We start from the raw sequence: 22,160 nt of genomic DNA, 5'->3' as shown, positions 1-22,160 counted from the left end.
AAACAATATAAATGTACACGTATTTCTAGCAACTTTTAGGGTGATGACTGTTTTGGTGCAGAATCCATTATTACAGACATTCTCAAATATATATTAGAGCAATAAAGATTATATATACTACTTGGCATATAAATTTGGGGGAGGATTACTTCACAGCAATTTGCCCTCTTGTAAATAAGCATCACTAGTTGATGTTCAAAATAATTGTACAATATCTGCATTCAATCAAGCCCTGATCAAATTTGGGTTAAGAAACTGTTTTCTAATTTATTTACTATTATCAAGATATAATTCACATACAATAAAATTCATACCTTTAAATTGTACAATAAAGTGATGTTTAGTATATTTACAAAGTTGTGCAACTATCTCCACTGATTCTAAATTGTTTTCATTACCCTTACCCCTAGACCCTGGCAATCACTAATCTACTGTCTGTATGGATTTGCCTATTTTGGACATTTTATATAAACGGAATCATGCAATATGTAACATTTTGTGTCTGACTTACTTCACTTGGCATAATATTTTTAAGGTTTGTCCATGTTGTAGCATGTGTCAGTTCTTCATTCCCTTTGATGGCCAAATAATATTCCGTTATATTGATATACAACTTTTTGTTTATACACTCATCAGTTGATAGACATTTGGGTTATTTCCACTTTGGGGCTATTATAATTAGTGCTGCTGTGACCGTTCTTGTACAACTTTTTGTGTGGATGTATGTTTTCAATTCTCTTCAGTATATACCTAGCAGTAGAATAGCTGGAGAAGGAAAGGGAAGGAAGGAAGGAAGGAGGGAGGGAGGGAGGGAGGGAGGAAGGAAGGAAGGAAGGAAGGAAGGAAGGAAGGAAGGAAGGAAGGAGGGAGGGAGGGAGGAAGGGAAGGAAGGAAGGAAGGAAGGAAGGAAGGAAGGAAAAAGAAAGAATTGCTGGATCATAGGATAACTCTGTTTAACTTTCTGTAGAACTATAAAACTGTTTTTCAAAAAGCTGCACCAATTTATCTTCCCATTGGCAGCATATGAGGGTTCCAATTTTTCCACATTCGAGTGGCTGTGAATGGTATCTCATTGTGGTTTTGATTTGCATTACCCTGATGGCTAAAGATGTTGAGCATCTTTTCATGTGCTTATTGACCATGGTATATCTTCTTTGGAGAAATGTCTACTCAAGTCTTTCATCCATTTCTTTTTTTTTTTTCCATTTTTTTCAACCATTTCTTAATTGGGTTGCCTTTTTATGCTTAGTTGTAAGAATTCTTTATATATTCTAGATACAAGTCACTTATCAGCTGTGTACTTTGTAAATATTTTCTCCCATTCTATGGATTTTATCTTTTGTCTAGGCCTTCAGAGCAACCTTTGCCCACCATCTATCAATCTGACAATTGCTTTTCCTTCTGATTTCTTAGGTAGGTCAAGAGTTTACTTCTCTCCCCATCCATGACTGTAAAGTTTAATGCCTCGCTAAACTGGCCTCCTTTTCCGCTTCTTGTGTAGGCCTGGGCACACTGACGCAGCAATAATATTTGGTGTATTGGTTAACCAGGTGATCAGTGGGTTTAACCTCTGCGCCCCAAAACTTCATGGGCCGAGCTTAGGGTGTAAAGCTGTAGGTCACCATTAGGAGGAGCTCCCCCACGCCCCGGTTCCGCGTTCTTTGTGTCTCTGGACCGCTCTCGCGCGCAGTCCATCTCTATGGTTTCCGTTGTGTTTTATCCGGAATAGGCGCGGCTTCCGGTTCCGGTGGGGCCGTCTGTAGCGACGGAGATGGCGGCGACAGTGACGGAGGCTGCGGCCTCGAGCTCTGGAGAACCCCGAGAAGAGTCCGAAGCGCCCAGCCTCGCCTGGGATGAGTCCCAACTGCGTAGTTATAGCTTCCCGACCCGGCCCATCCCGCGTCTGAGTCAGAGCGACCCCCGGGCGGAGGAGCTTATCGAGAATGAGGTAGGAGGCGGGGCCCTGTCCGAAGGGGGAGGGGGAAGGGACCAGCTTGAGAGGAGAGGTCAAAGGCGAATGGTGGTACAAGTGGGGGACTGGCAGGGCTGTGGACTAGGGCCTGCGGGAGGATGGAGAGGGGGGCGAGGAGAAATGGAACTTAAGGAGTTCGTGCTTGTTCACAGGAGAAAGTATCCAGAAGTAGGGAAGTTGTTAGAGTCATGAGACAAGAATCCACCAGGTCCTTGGGACGACTTCATTTGTTTTTTTCACTTGTTTTCACTTAGGAGCCTGTGGTGCTGACAGACACAAATCTTGTGTATCCTGCCCTGAAATGGGACCTTGAATACCTGCAGGAGAACATTGGGAATGGAGACTTCTCTGTGTACAGTGCCAGCACCCACAAGTTCTTGTACTATGATGAGAAGAAAATGGCTAATTTCCAGAACTTTAAGCCCAGGTCCAACAGGGAGGAAATGAAATTTCATGAGTTTGTTGAGAAACTGCAGGATATACAGCAGCAAGGAGGAGAAGAGAGGTAAGTTCCCAGATCGTGGCTTCGCACTGAATCTAGGGCATCCATTTTCTTTTCTTGTAATTGAGCATATGGAGGAGTTGGACGAGTTCTGTAGCTTGAGAGATGAGAGAATGATTAGACTTGAATTGTGACACTGTAGTTCTTTGTTGTCTTCACAAAGGGACAGTCACAGTTGCCTAGAAGGGTCAGGTAGGTGAACAAAACGAGGGAAGTTGTTTGGGTGAAAACTAGAGTGAAGCTGAAAGCGTATGCCCTATTCAAAGTGAGAAGTCATTCCTTGATTCTTGTTTCCATTTAGGAGTGCAGTCCCAGGGTTGCTAGATACTCTCATTTTCGAGAGAAGCCAGAAATTAGGATTTTTACTTAACATTTTTTTGACTTTTAAATGGAGACAGCTAATTCAAATTTTTAGAAATGCTGCAAGGTACCAAACAAAACCGACTGTCATTGGATTTAGCCCTGAGATTGCCAGTTTGCACCCTGTGTCCTAAAATGTTAGGCTGGCTTGGGACAATTAAAACTAAAAAGTTTTATAGATTGTTATGATTCTGGGGTGAAGGATGTCAGGGTCCTCTAGATTAGGGGAGATCAGATTCAGTTGATAATGGATTTCCACATTGTACTAGAGATAGCAAACACAGGACACACTCAGATGTGACTCTTCCTCTGTGCTTTTATCCTTATATGTGAAGACAGCCTCTTCGGTAGGTCCCAGACAGCATTCAGTTCCTCACTGTAACGTTGCTTCTGGGGAATTGCTTTCACTGAGTACTTCATGGTGAATCACCATCTGCCTCTCACATTTGGTGCCCAACCCTGGCCTTCTCTTTAGTCTCCTACCTCAGTTCTTTCTCTGACTCTTAGCAGCATATGGCTGAATGAATGGATTTAGAATATATTTTTTGTGTTTGTGTTTCTTACTGAAACTTAGCCCTTATCATAGTGCTAGAACTTTGACCAAAAAGAGTTTCCAGGGTCTCAACTGTGATTGATCAGTTCTTTATGTCTTCCAAAGACTGACGTAAGTCATCTTCTGCTTAAGTTTCCTCAAATTTAACATAGCATATACATGTGTATGCACACGTCCACACATCCCCAATGTTAAGAGAGAGAAGTCAATTTAAATGGTGCTGGTGGAATGTAATTCCACTGCATGAACATTTGCGCTGGAAGGAGCATGAGATAAGACACAGGAGTCCTGTTTCCTCAATCACTTTAAGTTTCTTACCTCCCATAGGGAGAGCAGTTTGCCTCACTAAGTACAAGCTATGAGTGTAGTCTTTATGAGTGATTCAAGGAAAATTTTTTTTCTATGCACAGGTTTTGCCCTACCAGCTTACTTTACCACCAACCAATTCCACTTTGGAATTGTACGGGTTGTTAGGATTCAGGGAATTCTATGATTGCTCTTTGAGCTCTTTTGACCATTTACTGTTCAGATGTAATAGGATTTGTTTGGATTCATGTTTGGTGAGTGTTCTGCCTCTTTCAAAGTTACTTGGCAAAATTTTTGTATGAATATTTTATAATTTCTGGGGAGAGTCCAAAGGTTGCATTTGAGTCCTGAGGGTTCCTTGTCCCCCAAAAGGTAGCTAGTGTTTACAACTTAAAAGATTTCTAGTTAATATTGCCTTAAACATCCTGATTCTAGGCACTGAGATACCTTTGAGTCGTTTGAAGTAACGTTCTTGGGACTAGAACAGGGCTGCTTTTGTGTTTTGTCTTCATGTTTTCCCCTTTATTAATGTCCCTTATGGGACTTGAGCGGGTTTTCACATCCCTTAATTAATTTCCGATCTTCTTCGGTGTATTAGGAGCGCTGGGTCTGCAGAAAGCCTGATGAGGCTTTCAGTTGTAGAAGGCTGCTACAGAGAGGTGGCTGAGTTAGTTAAGATAAACTAGGTTTCAAGCCAGAGGCAGTGGCTTGAAACAACAAAGTTTTATTTAGGTTTATAACAACAACAGTCATGCTGCGTGTCTGTCATAGGTCACATGGAGGCTCTGCTGTTAAAGTCATCTTTTTCATTTTGGGACCCAGCAGCTACTATCTGAAACCTTGCAGTTGATTAGCAGAGGGAAAGAGATGTGGTGGTAGTGAGTACTGTTTCTTCAAATTACAGTTTGGACGCAACACAAGTCATTTTTGTGGACATACCTGGTCAAAGTAAGTTAAATAAGCAAGTTTGGCTTCAAGGGGATACAGGAGAATTAACTCTCCCACAGGGAAGAAACTAGATCTTGGTGAACAGTAATATGATCTATCATAACGGCCATCGAGGGCCAAAGAGGATGTCTGAGGCTCTGAAAGTCTCTAGAGAAAGGCTGATTAATCATTTTAGACTCTGAATAGGTGTTGAGGAATCTATGAAATTGTATGAAATTTCTGTGTTTATGTACATTTTTTATGGAAGCGTTCCTTGGATTCTTAGATTTATGCTGTGACCCAGAAAAGGTCAAGAATCACTTCTTTTAGGGGCGCCTGGCTGGCTCAGTTGGTGAGAGCATGCAACTCTTGATCTCAGGGTTGTGAGTTCAAACCTCACATTGGGTATAGCGTTTACGTTTAAAAAAAAAAAAGAATCTTTTCTTTAAAATAGCAAGTTTGGTGTTGAACAGAGCTCAAAGAAGGACAGGCAAGGATTCAGTTCTGTGAGAATCTATCTTGGTTAAGATTTGCATGGCTGCAGCTGGTCTCTGTGGGAGGTGCTGTTGTGGATTTGGATTTCCAGATGTGGGGAGGCCATGACAAGGGACTGTGTATGTGCACTAATGGGATTTTATTCTCGGGGAACATAGGTTGTATCTGCAGCAAACACTCAATGACACCGTGGGCAGGAAGATTGTCATGGACTTCTTGGGTTTTAACTGGAACTGGATTAATAAGCAACAGGGAAAGCGTGGCTGGGGACAGCTGACATCCAACCTGCTGCTCATCGGCATGGAAGGTAAGAAATCTTTCAGAAAGCAGCATAGCTTGGAGTCATACAAACCTAATTTCCAGGCTTGTCTTCACCACTCATTTGCTTTATGACTTTGGAACGAGTCACTTAACTTTTTTAAACCTCAGCCTTCTCTTCTGTGAAAGGAATATGATAATATCTTATAAATAGCTATGAAGATTAAACGAGATAATGTACATAAAGTGATTAAGCTAGTTTCATGCACTCTAAAAAGAGAGTTTTCTTTTCCCTTCCTCAGTTGCAGCATGAGCGTGTATACTTGGGTATTAGGGATCTTCCTGAGATACTGTTCTATCTATTGGATCTCTCTGTATTCAGGGAGACTTTTTTTCCAGTAGAAGAGGAAAGCTTATTTTTTTCGGTATAAATGGAGCCTTATCTTTTGAATGTTAATATATTTATGGAGTTAAATTCAAAAGGTAGAAACAGGTGTGTAATGATAAACCTCTCTTCCAGTCCTATTTCCCAACTTTCCGATACCCCTCCCTGGAGGCACCACGTGTTATTAGTTGCTTGTGTATCCTGCTAGAGGATTTTATGCATACACAAGCAAATATGTGAATATGTTCATTCTTTCTTTTTTCATTTGAATGAGAGGCGAGGCTTTTTTTTTTTTTAAGATTTTATTTATTTATTTGACAGAGACAGCGAGAGCAGGAACACAAGCAGGGGGAGTGGGAGAGGGAGAAGCAGGCTTCCCGCCGAGCAGGGAGCCCAATGCGGGACTCGATCCCAGGACCCTGGGATCATGACCTGAGCGGAAGGCAGACGCTTAACCGACTGAGCCACCCAGGTGCCCGAGAGGAGAGGCCTTTGAATTCCAGTCAAAAGGAGGAGAGCTGCTTACTAACCAGGGTCATTGTCTCATTCTTCTTCTTTTTTTTTTTTTTTTAAGATTTTATTTATTTATTTGACAGAGAGAGACACAGCAAGAGAGGGAACACAAGCAGGGGGAGTGGGAGAGGGAGAAGCAGGCTTCCCGCGGAGCAGGGAGCCTGATGCAGGGCTCGATCCCAGGACCCTGGGATCATGACCTGAGCCGAAGGCGGTCGCTTAACCCACTGAGCCACGCAGGCGCCCCTCATTCTTGTTTTTATTTGTGGCACTAGCTCAAGGCCAGGCCCATAGTAGGTACTTAGTAAATAGTGAATAAATTAGATCAAGCAAGGAAGCAGAGTAGTGGTCTCTTCTCCTTTTATTGTCCTTTCTTCAGTTTTGGATCCTTTGCTGCAAGTATTAATAAAGATTTCTAGCAGTGCAGTTTATGGATTGCACCCCTAACCTGCCCCTTTGAAACCAGCTCTTGATTAACCTGCCAGGAGCTAGTTCCGACCTACTTAGCTATAAGTTCTTCTGTTGACTTCTGTCCTTCTGTAGAGTGCACAGAAGCAGATCCCTCAGGTAGAGATGAGAGAGCAAATCTCCTTTGAGGATGCACATGGACTCAGCATTAAAGAAGGCGGCTGTCTTGGCCCACTCAGGCCGACCCAGGGAATGTTTTCTGAACTCCGTGCCCTACAGAAGGGCCCCTTAGCTCTCAGGGATTGTGCAAAGGATAAACAACAGATGAGGTCCCAGTTATAAAGAGTAGATGGAGCACACATATACTAGGGCAGAACTACTTCAAGTTGGCATTTTAAATAATTCGCCTTATTCAAATTATACAACACTTCAGGAATCTGATACGTTCCCCCCATGCCCCCATGAGAATTAACAGCCTCAGTGTTGCTCTAAGAAGTGTTGCATCCCACAGATGTGTTGAAGTGAGAACAAAGGTTGAGAATCTCTGAGCTCCAGAAGAGCTACTCAAAGGAAGTACATATTCATACAACTTAAAATGACCAGTTAACTCCGTCAAAGAAGATTATGCATGCGTTGTTGATACCAGTCATTTTAGTTGTTACTCTTATTTTGCTACCCTTTTGATTTGTGCTATAGTCAAGAAGAGTACAAGTATGCACAGTATATTACTTTGCCAGGCTTGTGAATATTATCTTGATGTGCTGCTGCTTCCAGTAAGGGCAGAAGCATCATTTATGAAAGTTTGCTTTGCTGTAATTGTTGGTGAACCCTTAGCCAGTGATGGTTTCTGAACAATTTACTGCCCACTGAAAGTGTAACACCTACTTTGCTGAGAGTTGTAATTGCAGTCACCCTGATTCTGCTTGAAATTTTGATTGGGAACTCTTAGCTGAGAGGGCAGGCTGGGTTTCTCTCCAGCACTGGGCCTTGTGTTCCAGCCTATGCAGTAGAGCCACTGCTCTGAATAAGAAAATGTCTTTCCTCCTACAGGAAATGTGACACCTGCTCACTATGATGAGCAGCAGAACTTCTTTGCTCAGATAAAAGGCTACAAGCGATGCATTTTATTCCCTCCGGATCAGTTTGAGTGCCTGTACCCATATCCTGTTCATCACCCATGTGACAGACAGAGCCAGGTGAGCTTGTGTGGTGCAAGGAGGGTATAGAACTCCTTTGGGATCCAAGGTTGGCATGTCTTTCCCCTTCCCTGTGGATAAACTCAGGATAATTTCACAGTGTAGCTCACATATTCCAGGCCCTTGTGGTGGTCCCCAGATGTTTATAAGGATAAACAGTTCCGTTGAGTTAATTCTGGAGGGCAGACCCCATCACTAATGCTAGTGGACTCTGGTTACCCAGCTTGAATGTGTGTGTCTCCATTGGATTTAATAATTTGTTCTGTTGTCATGGATGCTGCTACTTTTTGATAAGGAGAAGGGTGAACAGAATTGTCATATGTCATTTACTGTCTTTCCTGGATCTAAAAGAAGTATATGGTTGACTTTATGGCCAACCAGAGAGGTCCTCTTCTTTCTTGAGAAAACTGCCTAGCCACTTCATGTATGAGTTTTTGCTGGTAGGAATATGTGTGTGGGAGAAAGTTTCAGAAGATTTGGTTGAAGGATGCATCCTCATTCCTCATATCTGCAGGCCATGAGTAGGTTTTCTGACCTGCAAGCTGTGATGATTGGCTTCTGACCTCAGGAGCACTGAGGCCCAGGATTCTTTATCAATCTTCAAGCATGGCTTATCTTAGACTGTTCTCTGAGAGGATGTGTGTATGTTTAAGGTGTGTGTGGTATCTTCTGCTGGATATAAATTCTAAACACATTTTTTTTTTCTTAAAGCCATCTTTTTATCACTACCAGACTAGCACATCACAGTTATTAATAAAGATTTGGTGATTGACTGATTTTTTTTTTCTTTCTCTTGAACCTCTCAGGTGGACTTTGACAATCCTGACTACGAGAGGTTCCCCAATTTCCAGAACGTGGTTGGTTATGAAACAGTGGTTGGCCCTGGTGATGTTCTTTACATCCCAATGTACTGGTGAGGAGGGGGCTAGGACTGGGCTTCTTGGGAGCTTTCTTTCCCATTCCCCGGAAAGCTGTATCTGTGTCCCTTCTGAGTTGTGGCAGGATTGGTCTTATGTGATCTACAGAAAGGTTGGCATATCCAGATTTTGAGCATACTGAACGTGGGGGAAATGACAACCCAGTCTCTAGGACAAGATGACAATTCCTCAGGTCCAAAGAGATCCCAGTGGCTTGAGGCTGGAGAGACTGTTCTTGGCTCTTTTGTATTTGGAGACTGAACTGAACACCACTGCCTCTGGTCCCGGGGTGTGTTTGACAGGATGAGTATAAAGATATGTCCTTGTTATTTGCTTTAGCCAGACTTTACCTAGTTTTCCATTCCTGCCTCTAAAAGAATATTGGTGGCAAACAGGAGCATGTTTATTTTCTTGCAGGTGGCATCACATAGAGTCATTACTAAATGGGGGGATTACCATCACTGTGAACTTCTGGTATAAGGTGAATATGGGTATCTTCCCCCTAGATGGGATTGGGGTGAGGTAGGTGTAATAAATGAATTGGGGGCAGGGTGGGGAGGTTGGCTCTCTCTGAAAGTGATTCCCAGGTCTTTGGGGAGATGAAGAGGGATGGGATTGAACTGGGTTTCTTAGAAGGGGTGAAGGTGCTAGAATGGTGGATTACATTGAAGCCTGCTGCTAAAGGCATTTCCTGAGCTGCTGCTTCCTTTGCAGGGGGCCCCCACCCCTAAGAGAATTGAATATCCTCTCAAAGCCCATCAGAAAGTGGCCATAATGAGAAACATTGAGAAGATGCTTGGAGAGGCCTTGGGGAACCCACAAGAGGTATGTGGCTGCCCCAAGGTGGCACTCCTGTGGCCCAGTGGGCAGAGTGACAAGGGCAAGTCAGGATTAGTGTCACATTCTCCATAGCTCTGTTTCAGTATCTGGTGTCCTTTCTCTCCATAGAGGTTATGGGCGTGTTCAGAAAATCTTTGTTTTCTGGTGAGAGCTGGGCTTGACTGGTGGATCAATTATAATCTGTTCCATGCTAGCGGTAATGTTCCCCATGGGGCTTGTGTGCCAGCTGGGGACCCCTGAGGGGATTCTTCTAGAATGGGAAGCGAGCAGTAAAGCATCTCCTCACGCTCTCCCAGCTGTGCCAAGGCTGCTCTAGGTAATGTTGAGACCTGCTTCCCACACAGGTGTGCCAGTGGCCCATTGGGTACCCAGGGGAGGCATTTGTAATGCTCTTGCCTTTTTCCTGTGGATAGCCTCAGCATCCAGAGGACCTGTGGGATTGGGAGGTGGCACCAGCCCCGATTGCATGTGACCGTTTTAGGATACAGAGGCATTTAACCTTCTTAAAGCTCGTTTAAGAAACATGCAAGCACTCTTGGGTTTTGGGGGATTATTGGCTCCTCTGACCTTCTGTCTGTCAGTTTGGTGCTGTTTATAGGGTATTGTGAGAGGGAAGGTAATACAAGATGGACCCGAAGGAGAGGGCCATGTCCTGGAATATTCTCCAGGAAGAGAGTAGGTTAGTGGGTTTACAAGCTTGAACGAAAGCCTTGTCCCTGCCCTTGGCTGGACATAGAATGCCTCCAGACACACCACGTCTGGCTCCAGGGCCAGGGGACAGGCAGTTCTGACTGGCTCCTCATGTCTCTTCACAGGTGGGGCCCTTGTTGAACACAATGATCAAGGGTCGATACAACTAGCCTGCCAGGAGTCGAGGCCTCCTGCCAGGTGACTGCTAGCCCGTCCACACCGCTTCATTGATGAGGACAGGAGACTCCAAGCGCTAGTATTGCACGCTGCACTTAATGGACTGGACTCTTGCCATGGCCCTGGAGGCAGGTGTTTGGGGCAAGGCAGGGTGGTTGGCGCTCCACTCCCATTTGGAGGGACTTCTTGCCCTTGCCTCTGTGCCCCAGCATCTTCCCTCTCTGCCGCCCCCCCCCCCAAGGTCCTGCATTCAGTGTGTGGAGTCCCAGCTTCTGGTTGTCATCATGTCTGTGTGTGTCAGTCTGTCACCCTCGGGATGTGTGGGCGTGTGTGTGTATGCACACGCATGTATGTATCTGTTCCTTGCTTTCTCCTTCTGGGTCAGGATGCCACTGCTGGCTCTCAGTCCTGTCTCCTGCAGCCTCAGTGCCTCAGCCTGAGAGGGAGGAGATGGTCTTGGACACCCACTACTGGGCTGCAGGGCCAGAGTTCTCCTGACCGTCAGGTCAGTCTGCCTCTTTCCAGTTTTCACAGAGTCAGGCTCTAGGCTGGGTGGGAATGGTTACTGGGACTCTTAACGGGGAGAGTGAGAGGGAGGCTTGCCTCTGAGACCCTAGATAGCCTTCCTGTGAGAGAATTAGACAGATTTCCAACTTGGACCCTTAAGCTCAAGCCATACATAGAAAAGAGCCTTGGGACATTAGAGCCAAGGATTATGCATAAGTTCCAAATTGCAGACACATACAGCTTCTCTCTTTCAGCACCAGCTCTTGCTCCCTGTGCTGAGTGCCAAGGGAGTTATCCTAGTAGTGGCTTCTCTAGGTTCTAGGGGTATAAGCCTCTGTGTGGATGTGTGTGTGATATGTGTGTCCGTGTGTGCGCGCACGCATGCGTGTCCTTGTCCACACTGGCCTGCCTCTCTGCTTACTAAGTTTCTCCACTGCTTAACCTTGTCCAGTGGGACATACAGTGTGAGCCCCAGGGAAGTACTGCCTGACCTAGCCTAAAGCTTTTAAACTCAGTTTTAGCCATTGGACATTGGTCAGGTCTCACTGCAACCTCCAGGTCCTGTGACCCTCCCAGCCCAGGCCACGTCCTCTACTCCTGCGGAGTTTCCTGGCCGAGTAAATGAAATGGGGTCAAGCTTAGGCAGCTAACTTACCACCTATCATCCACCTCAGGGCAAGGACAGAAATACAGCCTTGCTTCTTAAAGCCAGCGCCTCTGCCAGACCCCACTATAATGTTCTACAAACACCCTTGAAAGTCAGGGCAACTGATGATGGAGCACAGAAGTGGAATTTCTTTTCCTGTTCATCATTACTTGTGGGAACCCCTCTCAGGGCTGCAGCTTACAGCTGGGCACTGCACAACTCAAAGGGCCATCGATCACATGATTCAGGGGAACTGGGGCCACTGGAATTGGGCAGTATGGTGGCCCGGTGGCCCTGTGTCTCTTCACCTCCACTTCCATCTCCATGCCCCTTCTCTCTGGAAGGAAAGAGGAGTTGGAAAACTCTGGGTTTTTTCCTTTTTTTTTTTTTTTTTTTTTTTGCCAAAGGTTTACTTTCAGCATCTGAGCTGTGGCTCTAACCCCCAAAGCTCAGTTTACAGTTAACAGCGCACTGATGGACTGAGGATGTATGTGTATGCATGTGTGCACCTGTGTGTGTATTTTGGGTAGGGGTGTTTATTTTTAGTACCCCATTCTGGGGTTCTCTTATGCAGCGTGGGTGTGCAAACACGGTACCTTCTCAAGTGTAGTTCTTTCAAATATAGCCAATGCTGGAAAATGTGATTGCAATGATCTGCATCCCTCCATCTCTTGGGAAAGAGGAGCGCAGCAAAGAAAACAAGGCAGACAGAGGATAAACTTGACCACAATCAAACTTTGAAAGATAGCAGATTATTCTTGTTCTCCTTAGCGGGTCTGTTGCGTTCCTAGCTCAGCCCTCAAAGATGTGGGTGATGTGCAGCAGAAAGGTGTGTGTCACTCAGCTGATCCTGGCTGGATGCTGTGCTGACAGAGATCTGACCTAAGGCGACCAAGGGGGAGGGTCCTTTACAGGATTGGTCCTGACCCTTGGGTAATATAATAGTGAACCTGATTATTAGACACTATCTGCCTAGTGCTTTTATCTTTATTCCTCACTATCCTGCAAGGTAGGTATTTTCATTTCACCGCTAAAGAAACGGGCTCAGAGAGGTTTCAGTAACTAGTGGCAATCAAGATATGAACCTCGTGTTAATTGGACTGCAAACCCCCTGCTGCTCCCTTTCCAGCAAACTGTTGATTCTCCTACCTTGCCGCCTCCCTTGTACTACAGGCTGTCCTCAGATCTCACCCCACTGGGCAGTGCCCAAGAAGGTGCACAAGATACAGCTCAGGGTAAAAGCTCTTTTGGGCTCCAGCTTAAGACCTCTTGGGAAAACTACCGGGAAGCCCTGTTCTGAGTGAAGAGTGCTGGAAGGAGTTGTGGGGAAATGGAGTTCTAGATCTCAGTGCATTATTTGTGCTTGAGTAGGTATCATAAGTTTTCCCAGCTTGCTTCTGCACCTAAAGATTGAAGATTCAGTCTAGATGATAACTAAGAACACTGATTCATGTTCTCCTGCCTCCCTTTCCCCCAAGTAAGAGATCTAGCCTCCTCCCTTCCCTTAGGATTAAGTTAGGGCTGTTTAGGCTCAAATTCTACTTGTGGCTAAGAAACATATCTGCTCTGTAGCTTACTCTTATGCTAACCAGCAGCGTGGAGGCAGACACACCAAGGGAAGGTGGGGCTTTGGACCTGAACGGAGGTCAGCCATATTACAGGCTCCCATTTTTACATCAGCAGGTACATGGGAAACTACTCTTTTGTGAAGTCAAATATTTGTTGGGGGGTTGGAGTTTGGGGGAGGGAGGAGGGGCTGTTCTGGGCATCAGTTGAGCAGATGCCTAGGATGCCTGGGGGAGACCAGCTTCCCCTACAAATCAGAGCTCTAAATTACAAGGTTTTTACCAACGTGAACAGTTGGGGGAAGTCGTCTGCTCTCATTTGCGTAATGGTTTCTGTCACTGGTGATTAGACACAGGATGAAGGAAAAGAAATTTGACAATTAGGAATGAGCGATCATTAATCTGAATCTGTTAGGAGACAGAGAGGGGAAGGATCCTTATCAGTGGGCCTGCCCAGTGTGGGGAGACCCTCCCTCTGCCCCCACCAGAGACTCTTGGGCCACATACCCTTCCATTGTTCCCACAAGCGGGCTGAGCCATTGATGTTTCTTAACAAAGCCTAGGTAGTCCCAGTCCCCAGCCTGAGGTGGTTACAGTAATGGGCGGGTCTTAGGCATGAGCCATCAAAGAGAGATGGGTGTCAAATGCAAGTAGTAGGGCAAAGAATAGCAATGGAAAAGATTTGCCGTGTTTGCTCTTTGTGGAAAAATTCTTCTAACACTCCAGATACCCCACCTGTGACAAGTGTCTGTTACATTCCTACACTGCAGCGTGTGGAGAAGACCTGGTTTTTATCCTCTAGGAGCTTCTACTTAGTTGGAGAAGAAACCACACGAAACAGCCAGAGGTTATGAAGCCATGAATCTTGCACCTTTTGAGGACAAGATAAGAGATTGTTGAGAGAGGAGGAAGATCAGTAGAGAGCAAGCTCTGCCCCCAGGCTCCTCTGAGTCCCTGGGCTACCCAGGGAGGGACCCTTCACTCCAGGTCTCCCAGCAATGTTGGTTTTTCCCAGTCGGTGCCGCCGCAGTGTAGTAGCTGCTGAAGAGCGCTGAGGCCCCACCCAGGCATGTGCGCAGGTGATGAGATTACTTCTAGTGGGCTGAGTCCTAAGGTGTGGAGAGTCCCAACTTGGATCTTCGCAGGTCTCCGTGGCACGTCTGCGCATTCTTCCTCTGTCTTCGCACTTTAAGGATTATATTAATTTGCACTAGTTGGTATTTGTTCCTCAGTTTTGTGACTTGTGTGTGGTGGGTTCTTTAGACACGGACGGTTCTTTGTCTCCTCTCAGAATGTGGACTTCCCACAGACAGGACTGTGTCTCTCCCTTGGTAAACTCCCTGCCTCTGAGGCTTCTGCCTTCTTAGATTGGCTGCAGAGTTTAGTAGGACAATGGGGAATAGCCCTCAGTGACTAGTTTTACCCAAACAGGGTGGATGCTGGACATGGCTCTTGGGGTTCCAGAAGCCCTGGCCTCTCAGCCCTGTTCTTGTCGTCCTCTGGAACCTTCAGTGCTCATCCTCCAGTCCCTGCCGACTTCTCTGGTGTCCTCTCAAGCTTCCTGCATTGAAAAGATACTCCAGCTTCCCTTTTCAGGGCTCCCCCAGTTTCTCCCTCTCCCACTCAGCTTTCCTCTCTCCAATCTCTCCCTCAGCCAAGGGCCTTTTTCCCAAATGGTTGCCCTTTCTTCAGCAGCCCCAGGCTGCAAGTGTTTGGATAGACTTTCTCTAGGATCTCTCCCCCTGGGCTCAGCCCTGAGCATCTTTGAGTTATCTTCCATTTTCGACCTGCGGTTAGTCCATTTGTTCTGTATCTGCTCTGCTCTTTTAGTATTCCTTTGTTAATTCTGTGTGGCCTGTTTAGCTTTTCTAACTCTGGTGACCCTTCTGCAAGTCTTCAGCCATCTCTGTTTAATCCTCACAGGTCTTGGGGTCCTCAGTGGAGCCAGGCTGAGCACTTTTGGCATGTTTCTAGGTGACAGGGCCTTAGACCCTGGCATCATTGAGGCCCAGGGACCAGTGGTCCGTGGGGCCTCCAGAGGTGGGTGAGGGGAAGGTACCTAAAGTCTTGGACAGTGGAGAGCCAGTGAGGCGAGATTGACTAGGAGAATCCCGGGAGTGGGGCCAGGCCTGGCAAGCCACGATAAAAGAAACAATTTTGTGTTTCCGTCTAAATACGTCTGTGTGCCTTATGGTCCAGTAAGCAGTTCAGGGATGGTGGGTATCTTGTGAATATCTCCTGGTTTCTCTCAGGTGTCTTTGGCAATGCTCTAGTCACCAAGTTTGGCTGATGTCTGCACTCCAGCATTTGCTGGAAGGGAAACAGCATATTGGGTAGTTTTATGTAAGGATCAGAGGTCTTAGATGAGAAAAGCTGTGGAAGCTGGGGTAACAGGCGAGAGGGACTCGTTGGTCAGCTTACCCGGGCTGTCTTTGCTCCTCCAAGTGTTTAAGTACAAAAGCTGATTAAAGAAGTGAAAAAATGAGGCCTTGCCTTCTTCCCCACCTGAAGTCTGGGTTCCAGGTAGTATTTGGGGGAAGAAGTATATGTCCTTTAACTTCCATTGAGAAACAGTCTAGCATAGTGTTTTGCAGCATGGATTTTGGAGTCAGATGTCTTTGGTTCAGATTTGTAGCTTTGCCACTTACCAGCTGGTTTGACCTTGTTGATTGACTTCTCCTTTCTGAGCCTCAGTGTTCTCAATTCTAATACGTATTGGGTGAGGGGTAGTGTTGAAAATATCTACCTCAGGGTTGTTGGATTAACTGAAACAATGTAAAACTTTAGCACAGTGCCTGGCAAGCACTTAATAAATGGTTGTGGTGGAGGTGGTTACATTTATTATGTGACTTACTCAGAAACTTGATTTCTGTGATTTTTGAGATTTCCAGTGATTTCTTTTCTCTCAAGAAAACCGTAGGTAAAAACAAGGAAAATGCCCTGGAGACACCCATACTGAGTTGGGGGCAGACAAAAAGGCCTTGGGTACCTAAACCTGTCCTAGAGGGAGGGAAACAGGAAATTGATGCCTTCTGCCTGGTCAACCAGACTTTACCACTCTCCATGCCAGCCCAGGGTGAGGGTGAGAAACCATCAGGTGTGAGCTTTCCTTACACCATTTGAGGGGTGAGGGCAGCTGAATGGGTTCCCATTACCCCTGGAGAAGCTATGCCAACTTCACGTCATGAGACACCAAGGCCGTCAAGTCGGGCCCCATTCATTCAATTTTATTCCGTGACCTTCAGCATATTTAAGTTATATGTGTGTTAAGAGGTTCTGGGGCAAAAGGGTAGTGAGATACTGAGAAGAGAATCCAGAAAAATATCAGACTGGAATCTTCATAGCTACCATTTGCAGAGTACCCTGGAGCATTTCTGTTCTGGACCCATGTGCTCTCAGTTTGATGGGGACACCAAGCAGGCTGTTAGCATTACGAATGCTCAGCGGAGAAGCTGGGTGTTCACGGTAGGCTTCCTCCAGGAAGTAACAGTCTAAGTTGATAGCTGGTAGATAACCAGGGGCTGGGGAGTAGTGAAGAGCATACATTTCTCCTCTGGCTTCTTTCCCAGTTCCCAAACACTCTGCTCCTCTGTGTTTAAGGGTTCTGTTAATAACTCCTAGGAAGGAACCAGGTGATGGACCCCAAAAGAAGAAAACCCTTTGGTTAGCCATAGAAATCTTTGGAAATCATTTTGGTTGCTGGCCCAGGTTTGTCCTGGTGTGCAGATGGATTGTTCCTTTGTAGCCTTTCCACTGTCCTCTTTCTCAGAAGTCTGTCTGCATTCTGGCCTCTGGAGCCACTCTGCCACCCTCGTTGGAAGAGATTCTGGGTACAGTTACTCAGACATCAGCCTGATAAATATTCTGGCTGCCTGGAATTCTCAGCCTCTTCCACACTGAGATCCTTCTGATCTCAGGTCTGCCCCCACCTCCAGACACTCCCCTCCTCCCCACTATGAGCTGAGCCAAGCCTCTCTGCCGTGCCCCTCTGTAGCCACACACATTCTCTTGCCCCTGACCTTGGTCCCCAGCCTCATGGGGGAAGAAGACCCCTCTCTAGCTTGTGCCAAGACATTTCTGTACTATAGGCCAGCCTGTAGTCACCTTGTAGTCACCTCATTGCTTCTAGATTTCTTTGGCTCTGGGCCTTGGAAGCCTTCTCCTTGGCCCCAGAAAATGTTGCTGTGTTATATTCAGTTTGCTTAAAACCTACTCGGTCATTGAGGTCAGTTCTGCCCTTAAGGGAAGCTCTGCTCCTTAACCCAAAATCTAAGCTATATTTAGGCTAGGTTTTTATTATCTTTCCAGTATGTAGCATATAGTGCAACATAGGGTAGTGGTTGAGAATGAGGGTTTTGCATACCTGGCTTTGAATCCTAGATCTGTCATTCTGTATGACCTTGGGCAAATGACAAACTGCTTATAACTCCTTCATATGTATGGGGATAACATAACCTACCTTGTCAGGGCTCTGTGAAAGAAGGTTTGTAAAGAAAGTCTTAGCAGAGTGACGGTTCCATAGCAAGGCCCAGCCCTTCTGTCCTTCAAAGCTTTTACCTCTCTTCCCCATCTAGCTTTCCAGTTAAGGTCCTGCTTCTAGTCTCAGGGCAAATCTAGTTGTTGATTTGTGAGCACAACAGAGCAGAGGTATGAGCATAAACTTTCCCACTCGTTACCTGTCCCTACCCCTTTTCAGTGACCTGATTCACAAGGACCCTATCATACCACCGTCACTGGGGAATGATCTTCCAAAATCTCTTTTCTATAATACTAAAAATGCCCAAAACACAATGTCAGTGACAGTAGAAAACATCAGAACTGCTACCAAGAGGGGAGGAGTCACTGAAGATGTGTGCAGGCTAGCAGCAAAACAGGCAGGAACGTGGGAGAGGTGGAGGTTGGGGCAGAGGCCGCCATACTAGTCTAGAGGCAGCAGGACCATGGGCCTAAGAAGATTCCCTCTTAAGTTTTCAAATAGTGAGCTTTTGACGGTTTGAGCAAAATCCTACCCACTTTACTGTCACTGTGGCCATTGTTTTCACAAGGATTTGTGTGATGTCTTGATAAGAGTAGAGGTATTAGATGTGCCTCCTGGGTTTGAAATCCCTGTTTGCTGCTTCCTGACTCTGTCCTTAGGTGAGTTTAAGAGCTCTTGGTCTTAGCCACTTCACCTGTGGGAAATAGGTGGGAAATAGCACATGGCTTGCATTGTTTTTTAAGTGTATGTGGGAATGTTTTAAAAATAGTTCAGTGTGGGTACGTAGGAGATGGTTTATTGCGAAGACCCAAGCGTCTGTGAATAGTGTTCAGTCAGTGCTTGGGGAGAAGGAAACTGCTGGCGGCAGGGCTTTTTGGATCCTACTTTCTCAGGATACAGTGCTCAAAGCAGAATCTCAGAAGAGATGGCTTGGTGGGGGAACAAAATGGAAAAGATCATAAGGCTTTGTAAGAGCCTGAATGTCTGTGAAAGGCAGGGCTGGGGACAAAGATGGTTTTGCCAGGATGGGGTGTTGAGGAACAGAAGCAAAGACCTGGGCTCTACTTTACCACCTAATCCCCAGAAGAACAAAGGACATGGGGCAGGGGAGTGTCTGTGGAGAACACTGGCTGAGTGGAACGAACACAGGGTTCAGGGACAGTGAATCTATGTGTGAATCTTAGGTGTACTTTTCACAGACTGCGTGACTTTGGGCATGTTTGTCACTAAGCTTCAGTCCCCTCATCTTTAAAATTGACTAATAACTGCTACTACGCCGCTTACAGGATAGATGGGACAGTATATGTGAAAATGCTGTCTAAACCGAGCACTATTCTATTCGTTGTTGGGGTGAGGATTTAGGAGAGCTTTTCCAGAGTGGATGGGTTACAGAATTGGAAGAGTTCCAGATTAGAGGCCCCCCCCCCCCCGCCATGTCCAGCGGAAATGGTAAGGCAGAGTTTCCCACCAGGACATTGTTCTTTTATTCTGCCAGCATTTGACTAGGAAGGGTTTTGATTGAAGAAGGAAAAGCAGTGTGGTGAGAAAGGGCAAGTTTTGGAGTTGCATGGACTAGGTTTGAATCTTGGTTTCACCATTCCCGATATTGAGATGGTCAGATCACTTACCGTATCTGAGCTTTGGTTTCTTTAACAGGCCCCTTCATGTGGTTATTGGGAACAAATGAAACAGCTCACTGTCCAGTGCCTACCTAGTTAAGGGCCCAGGAAAAGTTCATTCCCTTTCTTTCATTTCTTTTCCCCTTAGGAAGCATCCAGTTTACCCAGCATAAAAGGTCTTGGTTATTTATGCCTTATGAACAAGTAATACCAGATTTTCTCTTCTTTTCTAGGGTGAGATTTGTTGCCTTGAAGAAGTGTGAGTGGGGGAGAATTGAGAAAGGGGCAGAACTCCACAATATTGAGGATGGAGTAGGGATACTCTGGTTATCTGGTCAGCATAGGGGTGGGTGAACAAAGGGTGGTAGTGAGAGGTGAGAATTTCAAGAAGGGTGCTCAGTGCTAGAGGGAAAGCCAGTTGAGCAAGGGCTTTGGAGTGGAGTATGGGATGGAGGACAGATAGTGAACTAAGGGCGAGAACACCAGAGTTCTGCCAGGAGAACCTTAGGAATTGTGACTAAAAGTCAAAGTTGTGAAGAAGTCTTGCATTTAGCCAGCTATCATTGTAATACCTGTAAGGGTTGTGATCCTCCTAGAAAGGAAGAATATAAAAGGAAAGCAGGACTCCTCAAGATGGAAAGACTTTTTTTGTTGTTTTTTTAAGTAATCTTTATGCCCAGTGTGGGCTCAGACTCACGACCCAGAGATCAAGAGTCGCATGCTGTACCAACTGAGCTAGCCAGGTGCCCCAAGATGGAAAGACTTTTAAAGTGTTTTCAGAGCCAAGGATACAATCACCCAATGAGGGCTTATGGTAGCCCATTTCAGGTTCTAGACTTAGAAAATGTAGTTAGGTACTGAAGAGCATCAAACCCAGGGATCTGAGCTGGGTAACCACCTCTGTAAGAAATGGAGGTCCTTCAGGCTTTCAGAGGCTGCAAGTAGGACTTTCTGGGTCCCTTAGAATCCAGTCACTGGTCCAACCAATGTTTCTAGTGGTTTTAGACCTTCAGCCATCTGAGAAGGCAACCTATACAGGGCAGCATCAGCTGCTTCCTTGATAGGTCTGTATCTTTTAATGCTGGAGGTCTTAGAATGAAGGACGGATGTGTTTAAGAACATGAGAGCCACGGCATTACTACATTTGCTTTAAGGAACCATACGCCTTTTGTATTTTCAGTCCTTGACGTGGAAGAGAGTTTGCCCTCTCAGTTTAATAGGTTTACCTTTTACCTATTAAAGAGTGTTGAGTAATTTATTTAGACTTGAATTTTATGTTGAAATCTTCCTAAGTGTCTATACAGTTCTGGAACATTTTAAATTATTTAAGATTTGCTGTATTTATAAACATAATTTATTGGCGATATAATAAGTATTTGGGAAGGTTTACTTCAGTCAGATAAATGAAGTACTTGAGGAAATCAAATACATAACCTTCCATTAAATCAAACTCCTTTGTTTTATAAACAAAATAATGACGTTTGTAAGCTGAACTTAAGAGCTTAGACAAAGAATTGGGATTTTGAATATGTAACTTTGAAAACTGAATATAGCTTTTAAAAATAATTTCTTGTTAATTATTTCTGTACACAAAGTCACCCTTGTGGATATCAAAAAACTCAGGGAACGTAGTATTACCACAAAGCCAAGTCTTTAGTCTCTCCAAGTATCAGGCAACTGGAAGCAGTTAAGATGGCCAGCATGGGTCAGATCAGAGCTACAGACATGTTTTTGAAAGCTTTTTAAATTCTTTGGCAACATTTAAGATAAACTTTCATCTAAAAAGCCAGATTTTGGTTTCTCTGGAAAATCGGACAATCTGACAATAAAATTACATTTTCTATATGACAGCAATTGGCTAGAGCTGAGTAGCTGCCACCCGTTGCAGGGTGGGCAGTGTTCCAGTTTGCTATAGTCACTGCTTCTCATTTCAGTACCTTATTCCTGGTTTGTTTCATTTCTCTGCCCTATCTGGCCCACAGAGAGTTTTGTTGTGTGACTGGTGAACTAGAGGCTCTGAGGTTCCTAACAACTAATGTATAGCCTGGGGTAAGGGCTCAGGAAAAATGTAGGCTCTACCCTTTTCTGTATCCTCAGTGTCTGCACTCCAGATCGGCTGTCTTCCCATCTGACTTAGCCCCAGGACTGGGTCCAACCCCTATAGGAAATATGTAAGAACTTCCTGCATTCAGACTTCTCTATGTTTGCTGCTCTTTTCTGTGACCAGACCAGTTCCAAGTCTTTTCTTGCCCAGACAGTTCGCCTAGGCTCTCACCTCATGTCTCAGTTCCTGTGAACTTCTGATGATTACCTTTATAATTTGACCACAGCCTCACTTTGTTGTGTGAGGGCCACCAGGCCTCTGCTTTAGATTATATTTGCTCTCTCTGGCCTGGTTGTGAATCTTCTTAGACCCCATCTCCACCATCACTGCTCACTGGGCAGTGTGGTTACACAGCAGAGGGGTGGAAGATTGCTAAAGGTTCAGGAAACATGGGAGGTGAGGTTGGAAGTGTGTGGATTTTCCAGAGAAGGAGGCAGAGGCCAACCACAGTTTAGGGAGGCAGCTAACACAAGGCTTTTTAGGGGAGGGAGATCACTGCACATACTTGAAGGCAGAGGAGAGACAGTAGGAGAGGATTTAAGTGTGAGAATAAGGTATCAGAGAAGACATGGGGTGATAGGATAGGAAATGCAGTAGTTGCTTACACTCAGAGATCCTGAAGCTCAGAAATATCTGCAGAAGCAAGAGATGCAGGAGGGAGCACCACCGGCAGTCTATAATCCCCTAACATTCTAGTTAAATAAATGACACTATATACTTTGGAAAGGGGCATGGTTATGATG

The 22,160-nt window shown here is 45.4% G+C and overlaps 1 protein-coding gene across 5 annotated transcripts in view; it reads left to right on the top strand.

Annotated features, from left to right (window-relative positions):
- The first annotated feature begins 1,753 nt into the window (after positions 1-1,753).
- Positions 1,754-22,160, top strand: part of HIF1AN (hypoxia inducible factor 1 subunit alpha inhibitor) — an 80,373-nt gene continuing 59,966 nt past the window's right edge. For 2 of the 5 annotated variants that reach the window (XR_012381684.1, XR_012381683.1), the window contains exons 1-8: positions 1,754-1,948; positions 2,227-2,477; positions 5,274-5,422; positions 7,730-7,875; positions 8,682-8,788; positions 9,210-9,273; positions 9,507-9,617; positions 10,448-10,627. Coding sequence is in view for 3 of the 5 variants with exons in the window: in XM_025880857.2 (XP_025736642.1) it covers positions 1,772-1,948; positions 2,227-2,477; positions 5,274-5,422; positions 7,730-7,875; positions 8,682-8,788; positions 9,210-9,273; positions 9,507-9,617; positions 10,448-10,492 (1,050 nt within the window). In the remaining 2 variants the exon portion in view is untranslated. Of the gene's footprint in view, positions 1,949-2,226; positions 2,478-5,273; positions 5,423-7,729; positions 7,876-8,681; positions 8,789-9,209; positions 9,274-9,506; positions 9,618-10,447; positions 13,510-22,160 lie in introns of those variants that run through there. The other 3 variants (XM_025880857.2, XM_073904315.1, XM_073904316.1) reach the window with 3 other exon arrangements.

Source organism: Callorhinus ursinus, unplaced genomic scaffold, assembly GCF_003265705.2.
Source record: "Callorhinus ursinus isolate GAN/ISIS: 27379988/994484 unplaced genomic scaffold, GSC_fseal_2.0 scaffold20, whole genome shotgun sequence".
In the NCBI taxonomy this organism is placed as follows: domain Eukaryota; kingdom Metazoa; phylum Chordata; class Mammalia; order Carnivora; family Otariidae; genus Callorhinus; species Callorhinus ursinus.
The sequence above is the reverse complement of the archived record's forward strand: the minus strand, read 5'-3'. Positions and strand labels throughout refer to the sequence as shown.